This window comes from Dromaius novaehollandiae, chromosome 3 (assembly GCF_036370855.1).
Source record: "Dromaius novaehollandiae isolate bDroNov1 chromosome 3, bDroNov1.hap1, whole genome shotgun sequence".
Classification (NCBI taxonomy): Eukaryota; Metazoa; Chordata; class Aves; order Casuariiformes; family Dromaiidae; genus Dromaius; species Dromaius novaehollandiae.
Genome location: NC_088100.1, coordinates 46,595,057 through 46,614,184, shown reverse-complemented (window position 1 = coordinate 46,614,184; position 19,128 = coordinate 46,595,057). Strand labels below are relative to the sequence as shown.

Genomic DNA, 19,128 nt, shown 5'->3' with positions numbered 1-19,128 from the left:
TACTGTGTATCAAGCAGACACTGTTTCTTCCTGAGTACATGTACCTTAACCTTGACATCTCCCTTTCAAAGATTGACCAGGTCTTGACTGGAGATCAGCAACATTCAACCTAGATAAATTAAAAATAATCCAGTGTGATGTCTGTGCCTTTTGCAGAAAATTAGATATCTGAAAGTACACGATTGTTATTGCATCCTTTTATATAAAAGTCATATGCCACTGTCTGTGAAAGCCCAAAATAAAGTCTGAAAATGTTAAATGATTGTAGTATCTTGTGCTGGCTTGCTGCTTATGGTTAATGTCTCAGGCCTTATTATTATCTGTAGCTGTCAACTTTATTGCCTTGTGCCGTATCTGTACTGTCTGCATCAAACTTGCTTGGATAAGAAGTTAAAGTGACTCTAATACAAATGTTTTCATTGTTTTAAAATAGCTCTTTCATATAGCTCTTTTTTCTTAAAAATGGCAGTGAAAAAGGCATACCAAATAGAATTTGATTGCGTCTTTAAAATACTGTGACTTATTTGTAATTAAAATATGAAGTTTACCTTTGTATTAATCAAGATGCTGAGGTTAATTGTAGTAATTCTAAAATGTATTCATGTCGGTAAAATTTAATACTTTAAGGTGTGGATTTTTTTCTTGCATACTAATGTAAAGAAATGAATCATTCTGTGTGTGAACATATGTTAAATGTCTTAGCATGTCCCTGTGGTTTGCTGCTTTTGTGTTTGAATGAGATAATACTGTGTTAACATTTATTTTAATTTTTTTTTAAATGCCTTTAAAATGCAACCCCTCCCCAAGTTATTGCATCGGCCCTATATTTTTAGCATTGCCTTATGACTGGGATATCACTTGTCTTTTTGGTTTTCTTTTAATGTGAAATGGCTCCATTTTGTTCTCTAATAAAAGTGAAAATGCCATTTGATCCAAATACCGTTTGGTCAATAGCAAGTTGCTGTTAATTGCCAATGTCTAAACCCTCTTTTTCTTTATAGTGCTCTTTGATTAGATTGGTATGCAGTAGTAGCTTCTAAGTTTTATAAATGAGAAGTTTACAGAGACAGCAAAGAACTTTATGATATTTTAAATAATTACAGAGAACATAGGCAAAACCTGATGGCATGGCTTAATACGCCATAAGTAGGTTAAGCAGAATGACTGCTGTGAGTTTTTAAAGAGCACACAACAAACCAAATACCAGAGCTTACAGAAGCTGCCTCTTTAAGCTACTGGAGTGCTGCATTATTCCATCAAAAGTAAAGTAAAGAAAGATTTGTGTTTAACCTGAAAATTAAGGTCTCACTTGTGAGCAATCCTCTACTCTTAGCCCTGCTGGGCAATTGTCTTGTTTTGTTAAATAGTGCATAGGGATTAAGTAAATCTGACCATATTCCCTGAAACCTTCCAGTGGTGCAGAGGAGGAGGCAGGTCTGTTTCTTGCTTATGGGAAAAAATAGGAAAGGCAGGAGCGGGAAGAAAACTTAAGTAGTTGGTGAAGATACAAAGTAGAAGACTTCTCCATTACTTTTGTAACATAGGCAGCAATTTTATATACTTTTCAATATAATGAAAAAGACCTTCTGAGATTACGATCTGCATTTACTTTTAGGTTTACCTTCAAACAGTAATGTTTGAATGGTTTTATATCTGAATTTTGTTTTAGTTAAGTAGAATGTCCTTTTATATCTTACTTTCCGTCATAAAAAGTTTCAAAGTTAAAGTAATGTTCATTTTTAAAAGAAGTAAAATAATCTTTAAAAGATATTGCCTCTCATCTTTACAAAGCTTTAAAGGGTGGATATTATACTTCCTGCTTTAGAAACAGAAGTTGCTTGAAAAGTTGCTTTTTTTTGTTGTTGTTTTAAAGAGACAAGAAATCTGAGATAATGCTAGGAATCTCCAAATTTTGTTGTTGTTTTAAAGAGACAAGAAATCTGAGATAATGCTAGGAATCTCCAAACTTCAGTTCCTTTTCTTAAAATGTGTTAGCAGAATGTGTCCAAATTGTCCTTATCTGATAGCAAAAAAAGTATTTTTATCATATTTTTATCACTGATCTCAAGGTTGGATTCCCATATGACTTGTTCCTCTACAAACATGAAATATTCTCATACTTTTTCTTGAGGGGGAATGGGGAGAAAGATCGTGAAAGTTCATCTTGCATCTCTGCGTATAGGTCCTGCTAAATTTAATTTAATTGGATTTAATTGCTGCTGCCTTTTAGGTCCTTGTTCCAAAAACAAGCAGACCTTTGCAGGATCGTTTGGTAGTACAGATGTTTCAGATCAGGTTGTTGGCAAACGTGCATTTCTGTCAAATCAGAGCATGTGAATTGTTAGCCTTATGTTTTGTTTGTTAGCATGGGAATTTGTTAGCCTTATGGTGGCTGTGGGAAGAGGAGCAGTAGCCAATCCAGTCTAAAGGCAGTGTGATTTAGGCAGATGTCTACATCAGTGAGCTTTATATGAGAGCAGGTAACCTGTGGGGTTTTTTTGTTTTTTATTTTTTTTCCTGTTTTGATGGCTTTTATTCAAAATGCCAGTCAGTAAAGCAGAGAGACCTGCCAAGTCAGTGACACTTCTCTCTCTGTGACTGGAACACTGCATCTGGATTTCTTTTTGGGTTTTATTGCAAAGTTAGTAACGAAAATAAAAAATATTCATTAAATGAAGAAAAGTGTTAAGGATAATTAAAGCAGGGGGTTTTGTTCATTATATGATTGTAAAAATAAAAGAAATTCACTTTCTTACCTTTTTTTTAAGCTGTTCAATTCTGAGTGGCTGACAGTCTTCAGACGTGCTAAGAAGGATGCATATCACTAAGCTTATGGTATCATTAATTGTTTCAAAAATCATCTAAATCTGTATCTATTTGTTACCACCAGAGACTGTAGCTGTGAATTGTAGCTCATTAAACAATTCAGTTGTGGGCACTTTTCAAAACTAAACAACTTCGAGAGTAGTTTCTGTAAGAAGGCTTAGGCTGAGTACAGTTTAGGATGGAGAACAGATGTGTTATGCTCTGCAGATATGAGCCTCTTTCGCACAGGAAATAAAATGTCCCTAAATAAGCTGTAATCCTGGAAAGAGTACAGTGCTGTATAAATGTATGTATGTGTGTGCGGTTGTGAGATAAAAAACATCCTGAGGCATTCCTTTCCCAGTTTTGTGCTATTACTTTTTTGTTTCTTGTCACAGCTCGATGATATACATATTATGATCTTTTTTTTTGTCTTAATTTTCTTTGCTTGTTTTGCTGTTTAAAAATCATTAAGCAATTGTCAAAAAGAAAATCTCTTTATCAGTGCTGGAGGCAGTTAATGAACTGAGAACTACCACTGTGTGCTGGTTCAGAAGAAATCTTCACATAGATTGTAATCACTTATTACTGTTTGGAGATAAAGTTTAATTATGTAGATATCACTATAGTACTCTTGTGTTAGCAGTGTTAAGAGAATAATTGCCACTGTGTCTTATTGCTGATAACTTTACATTAGGGAAGAGAGAAAAGAAAAACATACCGAGTAACCAGCTCATTTGATCATTTATGCTCGCTGTTTGTGCCCTTTGCTTACATTTTATTGGCTTTTGCTTATAAGCATTTTGAGGCAGATTTTTAACTTGTTTATTTGAAGTGCCAGCCCAGTTCTGTTTGCTCAAAAACAGTTTTCTGATGTCAATTTATATTTACAGCATTAACAAAACCATGTTTTTTCTTTTGTTCTCATTTAGGTCCTCGAGGTGGGATTTAATTTCTCATCCTATGGATCACTGAATGAGTGATAGATGGCCTTACCTCGTCTTACAGGCGCTTTACGGTCCTTTTCAAATGTCACTAAACATGATGATTATAGTGAAGAACTGGGAGACTTAATGGTAAAGATAAAAGGGTTTTTCTTCTTTTTTAGAGCATAATTGTTAAATATCTGAATATATGGTAGAAATTGTTAGTTTCCTTAATTTAGACTGCTATTTCGTAAGATTAGACAAGCAAGGCTGGGCAGAGTGAGTATAGCTAGTTGTGTGTTCCTTCGTAGTTTCCTCACTCAAAGTTATATTTGCTTTAGTGATGTGATTTGTTCTAGGCCCTTATATTCAGAGCGTGCTATTTAGATAGGATAGGTTGGCTGTATTAGTAGAGCTCTGTTATTTTGTGTTTCAGGCAGCTATGACTGAAGTTGGGCTGGGCTTGTATGTTTTTAGCCTGAGCTTATGCAGAGCCAGAGCATCAAATTTTCTGCCTTCAGATATTGATACTTTGGACTCCTATTGGCTGATGGTTTAGAATAAATTTAAATATAATGAATTTAGATACTTTTTTTTTTCATGAGAATAATGCATTAAAAATAGTATATGCATTGTGGAAACCTGTAATTTGAAATTAAATTGGAATCCTGGAAGCTGTAAAACTCTCTGGAAATTGCCAGATTATTGCTTTACGGAGAATTCTCCCTTTGAAAAATACAGTAGTTCATGTGTTCCTCCTTGTCTTACCCTCAAGTAAGAGTGTAAAGAAGAGGTAATAGAGAAATGACTTGCAGTCGTTACTACATTGTAATCAAATGGAATATTGGAAAGGTTTGGGGTTTTGTATCTGGTATTCTTTAAAGGGACCGCTTAGCAATTTGAAATAAAAAGTACATTCAACTATTTTCCATTTTTAGACTAAAAGATCAAAACTACAAGAACAGTTGCTGACATCTGGTCTTACGTGGAAGAAGATAATAAAGTTTGTTGATGACAATTTAGACAAGAAAGAACACCAAAGTGTTAATGGGGATTTAAAAGCTATATTACAAGCTGCAAAACAAATAGGTATGTTTTAATTCTCAAGTAGTCTAATAATGGACTGTTTTTTTGCAACTGGTGTCTACCTGCGTACTTACATACTAATACAATTTCATTTCTACCTTGTCTCCAGTCTTGCCCTGAAATATGTTGGAAATTCCAGTTAATCTGATACGTATACATACAATTTAGATTTGGTCTTCTCTTTTAGTTTAAAATATGATTGCATTTTTATGTTGATATTCTTGCTTCTGATAGTATTTTTATGTGATGTCTGTTTGTGATCAGTTGTGATCAAATTATGATGAAAAATTGGATTGCTAGGCAGGTAGAAATTTTAAAAATGCTTTCTGCTTGAAGGACTGTTTTGTGTTGAGAGAAATTAATAAAAAAAACTGCACTCATTTGGAATTAAGCTTTTAAAACAATCCTATATTATAACTAATGAAGCATGAAAACTTAGGGTTAGAAACTTAGATTTTGATCTACAGGCTTTTCTGATGAAACTTTCAGCATGTGCTATTAGCAGAATTTAATTTCATCAGCTCAGAAACTAAGCATATGGCTCAAGCTGTAGCAAGAGCTGCTACACATTTAAGAATTTTTAATTTAAGTGTAATAGATCCATCTTAATTTCTTTTCAGGTTATGTTTGAAATATCTTAAACAGAACCCTAAGTAAATAACTTGGGGGAATTAAGATGCATAAATATATTTGCTTTTTTTTTTTTTTTTTTTTTTTTTTTTTTTGGCATTACAGTTCAGAGGCTTTTTCTCACAATACGAATGTTAACCTATCTCGCTCTTTCCCAGTAATTCCTTTGGAAATGCAAAACAACTAACAAATTAAGAAAGAAATAAGCATCTGAAAGCAGACTTTCAAAAAACACTAGCTAAGTTATTTGTGTCCAGCATGTAATAATGTGTCGTGCTATATGATTGCACAGAATCTGTCTGTTAAAGCTATTAATGGTTGTTATGGTGCATTTCTTTAGTGAGTCATCAGAATAAAAATTCCAAGTATTTCTCAGATCACTGACAAAAATATTTTAAAGTTATCTGAAGGTACAGGTGTTATAAATCTCATCTACTTTATTCCTTCCATATCATAAACATGATATGCTGTTATTTTTCCAGATTTGGCCCTAATTTTGTTTTTATTCTGTTTTTTAATACAAGTGTGCTGTTAGCAGAATTTAATGTCTTCAGGCCAGATGTTAAGTGTGTGGCTGTCCGTCTTTCTAAGACGGAGAGCCCTCTAGGAAGGGCCATCTTTCTGCCTCCATTCTCAACTCATGCGTCTGTTTCAATAAAAGTATTTCAGCTGGCAATTGTGATGTGCAAGGTTTTGAGGAAACTCGTGTGAGATGTGATTTGAGCCATCTTAGGGGTAGGAAAAAAATCTGCTGCATGCTACTAATAGGGCTTGATAGTCACTAAGAAATGACTTCCGAGTGGCATGCTATCTACCTTTAGGCATTCAACTAGTTTGACTAGTTGACTCCTACAATTGAAGGGTAACGGTAAACTCCCTGTCTCTTTGGCTGTCTGCATACTACAGAGTACATGTGCTCCGCAGTGCACTGAGGAGGCCTGATTCCTGAACGCACAGCTGCCCACCTTCCGGCTCTAGGGGTGCTGCCTTTCATAGGATGAAGCACTCTCAGGAAGGTAGCTGCAGCGTCCTCCAAAAATCTCTGTCTGGCATCAGGCCATGTTGAATGCTTGGGGCGCTTTGGAGTGCATATGCCCCAAAACCTAACTGTAATTTGTTTCTCTGTTGTTTGCATCAACTTTGGATGTCGAAAGTTATTATGGAAAAGGTGCAGTCTGTATTGATAACTGATCGAAGAAATAATTGTTACCTAACTTACAGCACCTTTTTTTTTTTTTAATTTTGAGATTGCCCACACAACTTCAGCAATTCACCCTCCTTTAGTTGTCATTAGGAGTTTTTTTTATTGCTGTGCTGCAGTTGTAAAGGCAGGTTTGAGACACATCTGTGATGGGAAGGAGAGGACTAAAGGTATTAGCATAGTTTTCCTGTTCAAAAAATCCTTCTTGGTAAATGTAGACTAGATGAACTAGATGAGTAGTGGAACTAGATGAATGTCTGTATGAACAGAGTATTTGTTAAACAGAAAAAAAGATTGTTTTTTTTTTTCAGCGCTCCGTTTAAATAACGTACTATTGATGTGACTTTTAAAAGTTCTCTTTATTTCTCTTACTTCTATTCTCTGACGCGATCAATTCAGATTTTGTTAGAATGACATTAGGATGTTAGAAAAGTGTCAATACCATCGGGCCTGGAACAGGCACTGAAACAGTGTTAACTGGGGTGCTTGATCCATCTGTCCTGCATGCTCACTTACCATCAAGCAAAGATGCAAACTGGCCACCAGTCTTCTTGACCATGGAAACAAGGCTGATGCACATGGTGTGGCCAGAACAGCAAGTCTGGTTTATTGTCCTGCTCCAGGCTATGGTGATCCAGTACGGGTTACCTGATGATTACCCCTGGACAGCCCCCATTTCATCATTTGCAGACCTTATTTTTCCTTTTCTCACTTCTTGACTCTTATTTTTGCCACCCTTTATCCCTCCCAAATAAACAACTTGTCTGTAACACCTTTTTCTGCCATTCCCAATTCCTGGGTTTCCTACATATGTGTCCACCCTATCATCATCCTAACAGGTTGAGGGAGGGGGAATTTTTTGATGACAGCCAAAGATAGGACAGTTTCCAGTGATAAAAATAACTTTCTTAGAAGTTTTCACAAGAATACATGCAATCTTATTCACCTCTTTTGTTGGAATGTAGTTCACTACTAATATGCTAAATATTTTATTTTAGTGAATCTGAACTTAAATTTGGTTTCCCTTCTGGCAATTCAAACAGCTCTTATATAGTGATTTTTTTTTTTCTTAGTCAGTAGCATGCTTAGTTGGTTTCTATACTTGTCCTCATTTTAGATATTGTGGTAACTTTTTGTAAGTAACATAACCTAAAACTCAGTATGCATTTTTGAGGGAAAGTAGCTCATGTAGGAAGCATTGCAGTGTATATCTTGCACATAAACATGAAACTCACCTGGAAGAGGAAAGATGAGATTTAAGTAAGGACCTGGTACAACTACCAACTAGGCACAGCAGACTAGGTCAGTCAGAGCTATGGAGAGATTTGGCAGTATTATCTCCCTTAATCTGAACAGGTACATCCATAACAAGCACCTTGGGCTAAGGGGGCGGGGGAATGTGCATAGCTGTTTAAACATCCAATGCTTATAATTTAATCATAAGAGATAATACAATGAAACGTTGGCTTGGCTAAGGCTGACAAATGCATAATGACTGTGAAGTTTACAATATAACAGGTAAAACCATATGAAGTATAGAAAGTAGGACTAAATGTCTGGTGGGAAAGAAAAAGGTTATAAGCAAAATGGATGATCTGCCATTCTTAACTGTGAATGTTATCTATGAAAAAAATTTGACAGATTTGCGTTTTCTGTATTAATGACAGTGTCATGATTTTCAGTGTTTTCCAAAGATAGCTGCAAAAACTTTATAATTTTTTTCGTGTTTTAGTATCAGCAATGGTGAAATAGGTGGGTAGAGCAAATTGAAAGCCCTGAGAGAAACAACGGTAAATTTTAGTTTGATGGAGTGGAAAAGACAAAACAAATGAAAACAAATGCATGATTATTTAGTCAGAACAAGTTAGAGAGAGACCATTAGCTTTGGCAGTTCTGAACAGAGTAAGGATGCATAATGTCATGGAGGCACAAACCAGTAGAACAGATTGCAGTGACTGAGGCACAAGGACGGGAAATAATGTTCCAACAATCATCATCAGAAGTGTACTGTAGGAAAAGTGAATTGGCTTTGTGTGCCTTTTTTAGCTTAATTTGAAGGAAATAAAATCTCAACTCAGGCCACAGATACTTTAATAACGATTGACTCGAGGGGGAAAATAAAGTGGGGGTTTTTTTTGTTTTTTTTGTTTTTTTTTTTTTATGATATGATTGGCTTAAAAAGGAAAAAGAAAGAAAGTAGCTTCAAGTGCTGCATCTTTTGTTAGCTTCGATGGCTCTTTGCACTGGAAGGGAGGGAGTGTCTCTTCAGATACACTTCCATGAATAGGAAACACTGATAATAAGGAGAATTAGCATGTAATGAACCTAAGAACTTTACTGGAATCTTTCAGTAAAAGTGTTCTTTTAACTTAGTGACATTTACTTATGTTCAAAGACAACTGGCTTTTAAATAATGATATCTATTTATACGTTAGGAATATAAGAGTGAGGCTCATGCAGCCAAATTAGGTCTCTGAGTTTTCAGACTAGTTTTTTGCTGTGATTTCTATGTAGTTAATGCCAAGAGGGAGGCTGAATCACCACTTTCCATTGAGACATATTTATGTACGTATAGTGTGTGTGTGTACTTATTTTTATATAGCTTATCCTCCAAGGTAATTAGGGAAGATAATTAGCTGTGCACCTAATTATCATGTAAGTATCACCTACAATCCCCTCCATGCACTTTTAAGCTCTTCAGAGTGCACCATATGGAAGTTCAAGAGAGGTAGTGAATTTTTAGACACCTTTGTTTACATGTTATGTTTTCAGTTTTTCAGTCTTGTTCCATCTGTTTATGCTGAACTTCTTTAGCTTTTTCCTGTTATGTTGTTGGGGAGAAAGCCCTTGCTTTGCTAGGGTTGAACCTAACTTGCTTCGAATCAGGTCTCAACTAACTATATAGAAGTAATTAGTAATCTTCCCACTGATTTCAGTAAGTGTGTTTTTATTTATTTATTTATTTTTTTAATGGTCATAAAGGGAGACACAGTAGAGCAAATACATAGGATCATAACTGTTTAGATAGCAGAAGGCAGACGGAAGGTAGTTTTGAATACTGAAAAGAGAATGGCCATCTTTCTATTCTGAAAAGTGCCATTTGGGTGTTTTTAAAAAATGGGTAATATTGTTATTTTAAAAAAATGGGTAATATTTTTCCTTTTAATATAACTAACATTTAACATTTTGAGTTAGCCATACCAGGGATAAATCATACTGTTCTCTGTTGGAGTTTTGCCAGTCAATCCTAATATAACTATAGACTTGACCAGATCAAGAGATCTTTTGTTTGTAAATCTTGACGTTAAGCTTTTAAAATGTTTTAGAAGAAGTTATGAAATCTTGTAAGAAAAGCTAATTCTACTTTAAAAAGTTGGAATAACCTACTTGACTTCTTAGGACATATCTTTGAAATTTAGAAAAATATTTTGCAGGTTGTCCTCTTAAAAATCTGTATGCTGTCTCTTTATGTATTTTCTATACTTGATGACGTTTTGTTTAGTAGTGACACTTTGCTTCTTTATATGGTGTGTTTACTTATGTTTTCCTCAAGGACCTTGGAGAATATTGATGTAAGAGGGATAAATTGTGTTTTTTTCTAATATATTTTTTGATTTTTCAAAATATGATTTAATATAGGTAGCCTGTAACTCTAAATTCATGCACTGACTTTTAATTTCTTTGGGCAAATTTTCCAATTAATACACATTCTGTAGTAGTAGTAGAAACAAGAATGTAGTGTTTCCCAGCTGGGTTCTGTATGTTTAGTCTATCATGAATATTCAGATTAGGCAGTGGCTAAACATTGATAAAAAGTGGAAAACAAAGTGGAAATTTTTTTTACCTATAAAAAGCTCATAAATATACTATTGTGAATTGCAGACCTCAGGCAAGTTTTCTTCCCCTTACTTGAAAAATAAGAGAACATTAGTAATCCTTGATATGAATTTCTAGTAAGTAGGAGGATAATGAAGACAGATGCTTTATTATTCTATACTTTTTATCATTCAGTACTTTGCAACCACTGCTGCTACTTATGGTCTTTGTTTCATTTCTCTGTTTTTGAGATTTGTTGCAGGAAACTGAATACAGTTATGTTATAGGCAATGGAGGAGAATTAGTTTGAAGTGTGTATAGTTATGTTTGTTTTTGTTTTCCTTAACAGTTGGAGCTGAAAATGGACAAGAAGCAATTGAAAGTGGAGCTGTTTTTCTCTTCAAGACATTTCACAGGAAAGAATGTGTTGGTCATGATGAGACAAAGGCTATCAAGCAGATGTTTGGGCCCTTTCCATCATCATCTGCTACTGCAGCTTGTAATGCCACATGTCGAATTGCTTCTCACTTTACTGAAGAACAGCTTACAGCCCTCATGCAGATGGCTGAAGAACAAAATGGTGATAACAGAGTGTTCTTTGGTAAAAATATAGTGTTTTCATTTGACATGCATGGTTTGGATCACTCTGAGGAGCTGCCTGTAAATGGTGAGACTGATGCACAGAAAATTATAAGTTTAGATTATAAGAAATTTCTGAATAACCAGCTGGATCACTTACAGAATTGCTATGGTGAGAAATCGGATCTCAAGTCTTTAGAAAAAGTAGATGATTCTTTTTTGTGGTGTGAAGTTGGAAAGTATCTGAATGAATCTCAGAGAGGTACCCGTGGAGGGCCAACAACAGAAGATCTCTGCTGTACTTTGTATGAGACGCTTGCTTCTACCAAAAGTGGTGATGAACTTCAGAATGAGGTACGGTAGCATGTTAACCATACTGTATTTATTTAAATGTTTAAACAATATTAAATTATTTCATATTGGATTGCGCTAATATATTTCATTTAAGTCTTGTCTGTGTTTTGTTTTTGTCTTAAGAAAAATTATCTGACAGCATCTTAATCCACCAAACGAAAGGATATTATGTGCATATTCTCTCTTCCCCCTGTAACATACAGAATATTATTTTTCCTGGTCATTTGCCCAGCTTCTTCATACTTTTTTTTTTTTTTTTTTTTTAAGCAGTAGCTATTTTAAGCCAGAGAATTTCTATTTTTATTACATTGAAAGATCTTGAGCAAAAGAAGTCTGTAAACATATAGATATTTAGAAGTATAGTTATGAAATATAACTGTATCAAAGTGTGAGAGCTTGTGAGGCTCTTATTAAAGTAAAAATAAAACAGAAATAACCAAAGTTAACTTTTTTGATATTGGGCAGGTTCCTACTCTAGTTTCAGAGCATTCCTGTTTGTTGAAAGGGAAAGGAAGTGAAAGGAAGGTTGGAGGACTGGGAAAGTAGCGCTACTTTAAAACTTTCTCATTTCATTTCCTTTTATTTTTTTGGTAAGGAAGGGTTATCAAGAGAAGAGCAAAGAAAGCTTAAAGGAGGGAGAACAGTTGCTAGGAGGCTGGAGTGAAAGATAAAGCTAGTGGCAGGAAAGGGAAATACGTGATTAAAGACTAGCAGTGACCCCTCTTTTTTGAATGGGGAAGGGAATGAATTCCAGCCATTTCTTCATCACTTCTTTCATCTCTTTTCCTGTGCATTTCTCAGTTATGTTTATTTTCTTTTACCAACTTGCCCGGTTTTCCCCCCTAAAAATAATTCAGTACTCGGAACTCCATAAGCAACTTTTCAGAATGATTTAAAATACAGACAATCTGCTACAGAAATATTACTGATCATAGAGATCGACAACCCTGCGAAAGTTAGCATAATGAAAACTTGCAGGAGGCTAGTCATTAAAGATGCAGCTTTTCTTCTTCTTAACTAAAACAAAATGACAGAAGACCTGAATACTCCATTTTTGGTTTAAGTAACTATGTATAATGATATCATAATTGTTGAAGTTGTTTTGTTTGGTAGTTAGAAGAGAGCAATTGACCAATTGCTTGTCGCGACCATGCTTCATGGTACATCTCGGGGTTTCCTTTGAGGTAGTTTCTGTATCTGAATTTTTTCATACAAGTTTTCTTCCTATTTGAGAACCTAAACTTGAACATAATGGGAGACTGACTTAATTTGTACTGTATTCAATTATCTTTGAGAGTTTTTTGAAAGTCTTACACATTTCTACAAGCAGAAAATGAGCTATGTTCTATGGAACATAGAAAAAATCCCCGTTTGCCTTAGGGATTTGAAGTTTATTATTTGGATACAAGAAAAGATTTCCAAAATGTTTTTTTTTTTTTTCCTATATTGAAGGATGTCTTTTAACATATAGTCACAGGGAATGAAGAAATACTTCTGTACTTCTGCATAATGCTTAGTTAAGTTTAGTTTGTAGAATATTAAGGAAAATGCTTGAAATATTTCACTTGAAGCAAGAAGAAATAGTTATTTTTATTTTGAAACATTATGATCATAATGGATCTCCCAGATCAACTGGGAGAAAGTGCAAGCCAGCAGTTTTTATATAAATCATCAGCAAAGACTTCCTTTTCTTTTGTGTTTAGAACAAAGACTTTCTGGTAAATTATCTTTCTTTGTGGTTTTACAGGAGTTTTAGTTTGATTATATGAAAAAAAGATTGTATAGTCTCTTCTGGAGAGAAAAAGTGGTCTTTCCCTTGATTTGAAACCTGCATCTTTTTGGATTTTAAGAATTCTTAGTAATAAAAAGATAATTTTTCTCCCCATTCTGCTCATTCTTTCCCCCCCATGCCTCTCTGAAGTTGTAAAGATCTCTTTTTTGCTGTTGACTACAAATGCTGCATGGTTAGCGTGTTGCTTTTTGCATCTCATTAATTCATTGCTCAATGCACAATATCTATGGGGGACATAAGACCACCTTTTGTTAAAAACTAGGTGATACTTGTATTGTGTTCTCTGTAAGAGAACATGAACAGAATTTTTTTTCCTGGTTTTGGATTTTGCCTTCACTTAGGGATTTTTCATTATAGCAATTTTGCTGGTGGCATCACTGTGAGCAGATGGTGTTCTTTAGGTTAAAGATAACCCTTTTGTGGAACTAGGTCATCAACTTGCAATATGATACAGTATAAGAAGTATGTATTTGATCATGCATATTGGAAATCTTACATTAATTGGGGTGATGTGTGCATGCTAAAGCCTCCGTGCTCTATGAAATTCTTTTGTCCTCTATAAACCAAGAAAAAAGGGCCATTCATATGAAAGGATATTTCTTTGTAAATGAAATCCAGATCTTTAGAATACATGTGCATATTTTAAAAGTGATGCCCATTCAGTGCCTTCTCTGTTCTGTTTAGAAAGATACTGTTATGTTTATTAATAAACAAGAAAAGAATGTGCTAGTGGTAAGGATATCGGGAGTGAACTTCTCGAAAATAATTTCATTTGATCTTTAATCAAAATTCATAAATTTTGCTTACCAAAGCACCCTAAGAATATGAGCATTTGTAGTTCATTTCGGGGTGGCTTCCCTTCTTTTGTATGTATGTATAGAGACATATTGCTTATATTTTTTAAACTATGTAGTGAACTTCTAATTAAAAGAAATTGAAATAAGCTTCTTTTCCCATCACTGTGTAGCCTATAGTTAGTGATCAGCTAGGTACAAGAAATATACTGTTCTTTGCTTTGTCTGCTTAAGAACCTTTCACACTTCCTATGGGACAGGTTTTTTTCCTCTGTGACACCTTCCTCATGACTCTTAATTAGAGGAAAATTAATTCTTTTGCTTAGAGTGAAATGGGAGTTCTAACTTACTTTCTAAGTATATGGGACACTTGTTTTTCACAGGGGACAAAAAGTCCAGTGAAACTACATGACAGATACATGAGGGCATGCTTTTTATCGTATATCGGATTTTGATGATGAATATGAAATGATAATGATGTAACAAGCCCATTATTCAAAAACAGGAGGAAAATGCCACTGGCAAACGATAGAGTTCAGTGTTAACCATTGCTGTTTATTTTATTTTTTATTTCTTATTTTATTAAAACCTAGTACACTGTGCATTCTTCAATTCTTGTACTCGGTTTCTACTATGTGACACTTTCAGAATAAAGACTTGAGGAATCTGGGGGCATCTTAGAAACTTTGATCTCAACTTCTCTCAGGGTAACCAGGAAGTAGCTGAAGCTGTTTAGAGCCCCTTTGGTTAGACTGTGTTATTCTCAGAGGGTGTTTCTCTTTCTCCTGTGAACTTTTGTCATAGTTTATCTACAAAATATTTCTGGAGTTATATTTTGGGGATGTCGATTTCTATTTTTACAGTGGTGGAGAGATGCATTACCCCTTTATGATAACAAAAAGAGAGGTTTTCCTACAGAGATAAAGTAATTAGAGAAAAAGACTTGGTGGAATCAGAATCGTGTTAAGATCTAGTTACTACTGCATAGAATGTGAAATGTATTCATATTTCAGACTAAGGAAAGAACTTCACACAAATAAAATTAAGATACACTGATGTCACTCAGCATATTGTGTTGGATTAGACAGTTTTTTTCCAGACAAAATAATGTTAAATGCTGTATAATTGAACAGAAAGAATGCTAGACTATGACGTGAAACAGCAGAGCTATAATACAAAAGAAAATTACATTCTAAGTATTCGTTTGCATACTATGTGCGTAGTACTTATGTTTACTTATACATATGATACACTTATTTTCTAAGATGTATGACATTTATTACTTAGGCTTTTTCTATCTGCTTTATGGTTTCCACTGTCTTGTAGCTCACTGCATGAGAAGGTGACATACCCATGTGCTTCAACTATAGCTTCTAGGGCTTCCATCGATTAAATACACTCCCAGCTGTCTTGCAAACTGTCACAGTGGGGAACAAATGTATCCCTTTCTATTGTATTTCTAAGAATAATCCATTGTTCATCATTCCTACAAAAAAGTTAGATGCAAAAGTACATGATCATACTTGTGAAGTGGTTTCTTCCTTTCTGTCATAAGCACTTGGGAACATGTAGGTGATATGAACTGCAGTGAGAGACCAAAGGGCAGTAATACAGAGTTTCAAGATACTGAAGCCTTCCTGAAGGCTACATTTGAAGTCAGAAAAGTACAGGTTGTAGAATATAGGCTTTATATGATCAAAAGAAAGAAGTCAGTAGTTGACTGTACATATATTCATTAATAGAGCTATTCATTAATATATTCAATTATTAGAGCCAGCATTTGTAGTTTTATGATTAAAATTCAATGGTTTCATGCTTATTTTAGAATGGAAGCAATGGATAGTTTTACTGTTTCAGGAAGTATGAATTTTTTTGTGTGGTATTTGTGCTGCTCTATAGTCTTGATGTAGCAATAGGCTTTTACATGTTTTTCCCTATGCTCTTCCATGTGGAGCTCTGTTATTTCAGAGAATCCTGCCTGTAACTTTTTTTTTCTGCTTCTGTCACTTTTGGCTTTTTTCTTTTTCTTGAATTGAGTTCATCTACATTGTTTCTGTTGCCCTACCCTAATCCCATCACAAATGTCTGCCAATATGCTTTGTTGGTCTAACCTGTAAATGCTTTCGGGATCAGAAGCAAGGGGACTGACTGGCAGGAAGCTCCTCTGTTTCTGCCTCCTGCCTTCCTGAGAAAGAAGTGGCAGAAGAGTGAAGGAAAGCAAGTTCTCTTTAAACTTTCATGGAATTTAGAAGGGACTTCTTCTGTCATTGATACAATATCTTAAACTAAGGAAGATTCATTTTTATGAATGTGAAATACTTTGTCCCAACTTCTCCTGTCCAGACTGTGCCAGAATCTTGTTGGGTAGATGGTTAGAAACAACCCTTGTTCTAGCTCACATTCTAGCTTTATTTGGGGCTGTTTTTTTTTTGATCATTTGTTCCCAGGCTACAGTTGTCCTTTCATTTAAATCATTTTTAAAAATGGTCATCGAAGAACTGCACTTGTAACTTTTATTCCAGATGATACTTCCCACTTTCAACACTGCCTCGCCTTTCATTTTCCCTGCAGGCAGTTTCTCGCCATTTCTTGCCAACTTTATAATTCTTCTATTTTCATTTTGCAAAGGTCCCCATGTGGAAAATTGCAGTGTTTTAAATGAAGTGCAGGTGTGAGACACCTGTCATTCATTTTCTAGATAAAGTATTAGACCAACTGATGTATAGCTCATGCTATATTTATGCCATCCTTCATTTACCTGCAAGTGTTTTTTCCCCAAAATATCTCCTTTTTAACTTTTCTCCTATCATATCAATATTATTTTTCAGGCACAGTGTAATTACATTTATAGATGTGTGCTCCCTGACCTACAATTTCATGTGACAGTTTTTGAAGGTTTATGAAAGATTGTTGTGCATGGAAGCTGCAAGGACAGTGAGCTCTTTGAATTTTGTTCCTAGCTTCAATGTGATCTTTATCTTTTTTATGTTTTTCTTCTTAGCCATCTTATCTGTATATTCAAGATCAAATACTTCTTTTTTAACCAGAGACAAATTGTTAATTTTATTTTAAAATTAAAGAGACAGGAGTTATCCTCTGATTTGGGCCTGTGAGAAAATTAAAAGTAATGCATAGCAGTAGATGATATGTTTTTTTCTGTTATCATTTCTTAAGAAGTCTTTACTATCTAGTCAGTCAAATCTAGTGTAGGATCACCACCTTCCAGATCAGTTAAGTATAAAGGGGAAAATACACTGCTTCCCATGAGTATAGTTCACAACAAACTGGTCCACTAACAAAGGAAGTAAGACTGAGTAAATTTTCCTGGATAATGTTTACTGTTGTGTTTTGTTTTTCTTTTGAGGGGACAACTTTCCTCAGTGTTTCATGGAAACAATATGTTGTGAAGCTGGGAAATTCCACTTTCAACTCTTGTGATTATATTTCAGAAAAATCCCACAGTTCTTTGATTGTCATCACTTATTTTATCTGATGCTATCACCTCTCATTTGAACAAAGCCTCCTTTTCCTCTCCCCCCACACCTAAAATTGAAAAGTTGTAATTAAAAAAAAAAAAGTTGATATTGTATTTTACATGATAGTCTGGTCATGAAATAAATTGTGTCAGGTTTTGATCAGTATTGCCCCTTTGCTCTGGAGAAGACTTGCCATCAGCTAAACTTCTTCTACCTCTATTGCTAATACTGCTCATTGATAGATATAGTCAGTTTAGTATGCCTATAAAATGGGGAGGAAGGCAAGCAGCATAGAGCAAAAGCTATGAAAACTATTTGTAGTTCCTAAATTAAGAAACCGTATCATTTAAATTGACATTATGTTCTTATTCATTTTACTGCCCTTCTTTAAGCAATAAGATACTTCAACTGCAAAATCCAACAAGTAAAATATGAAAGGTGCTGGTTGGTGTAGTGTGTGGACACACTGGAGCGACTCCAGCGAAGGGCTGATTCTTGTGGGACTGGTCATACAAGGAGAGGCCAAGAGAGCTGGGACTGTTTAGCCTGGAGAAGAGAAGGCTCGGGGGGATCTGATCAGTGTGTATAAATACCTGATCGGTGAAGTAAAGGAGATGGAGCCAGACTCTTCTCAGTAGTATGCAGTGACAGGGCAAGCAGCAGTGGGCACAAACTGAAGTACAGAAAATTCCATTTAAACATAAGAACAAACTTTTTACTGTGAGGGTGGGTCAAACTCTGGAGGAGGTTGTCCAGAGAGATTGTGGAGTCTCCATTCTTGGACATATTCAAACCTGACTGCTGACCTTGCTTTGAGCAGGGGGGTTGGAGCAGATGATCTTCAGGGGGCCCTACCAGCCTCAGCTATTCTGTGATTCTGTGCTTTGATGTGAAAAAATGGAAGTCATTAGAGAAAAATCTTTTGTTACCTCCACTCTCAACTCTGTTTTAAGTCTACCTTTTTTTCTGATAAATTTCTTGCATCGAAATCCCTAAATTTAACTGTATACTGTTCCTTAGCCTAATACGTTCGTTCTTAAGTTCAAAAGCTTGTTGTTTTTGAAGTGGTGGTCTACTAACAAGACCTTGTTAGTAGAATCTAATAATAAGTAGAGTGGACCTTTTTAAATTAAGTACCTGCATTTTAACCTTATGTGTAACTTAATTAATGAATTATAGGATACAGGAAATAAATAGTCCTTGTGTTGCAAGTAATCTTAATTAAGTTGTAATGTGCCCTTGATTTCAGATGTGTTAAATTGGTCTCCTAAATTAAGTATCTATAAATAAAGGGCATTTGTTATTCAGAGAAATCATTCGTTTGGTTTCCTGCAATAAATAGGAATCTGTAATGGTCATTTTTCTCCTGAGAGAAAATACAGTCTCAATGTACATGACCAAATTTCTAATACTATTTAAAAGCTTAACATTACTTATATGAGCATTTAAATTTTTTTAAATGTGTAAATGAAGACAAATGTAAGGAACTTTTGTTTGACACTTTATATTATCACATTACCTTAAAATACAATTCCACCGGAGACAGTACATTTTAGAGCTTATAATACAAACCAGCTACGAAAGGAATTATTAATTTCTACAGACTATGCACACTGATTACATACTTCATGTAAGTGAACGGATGTGCAAAATCAATACCATACAAAGT

General features: G+C 34.9%; 1 protein-coding gene across 2 annotated transcripts in view; it reads left to right on the top strand.

Annotated features, from left to right (window-relative positions):
- ASCC3 (activating signal cointegrator 1 complex subunit 3) overlaps positions 1–19,128 on the top strand; it is a 282,237-nt gene that overhangs the window by 13,554 nt on the left and 249,555 nt on the right. For both annotated transcript variants that reach the window (XM_064508824.1, XM_026122085.2), the window contains exons 2-4: positions 3,738–3,881; positions 4,670–4,820; positions 10,814–11,397. In XM_064508824.1, the coding sequence (XP_064364894.1) occupies positions 3,792–3,881; positions 4,670–4,820; positions 10,814–11,397 (825 nt within the window). In that variant the 5' untranslated portion in view covers positions 3,738–3,791. The remainder of the gene's footprint in view (positions 1–3,737; positions 3,882–4,669; positions 4,821–10,813; positions 11,398–19,128) is intronic.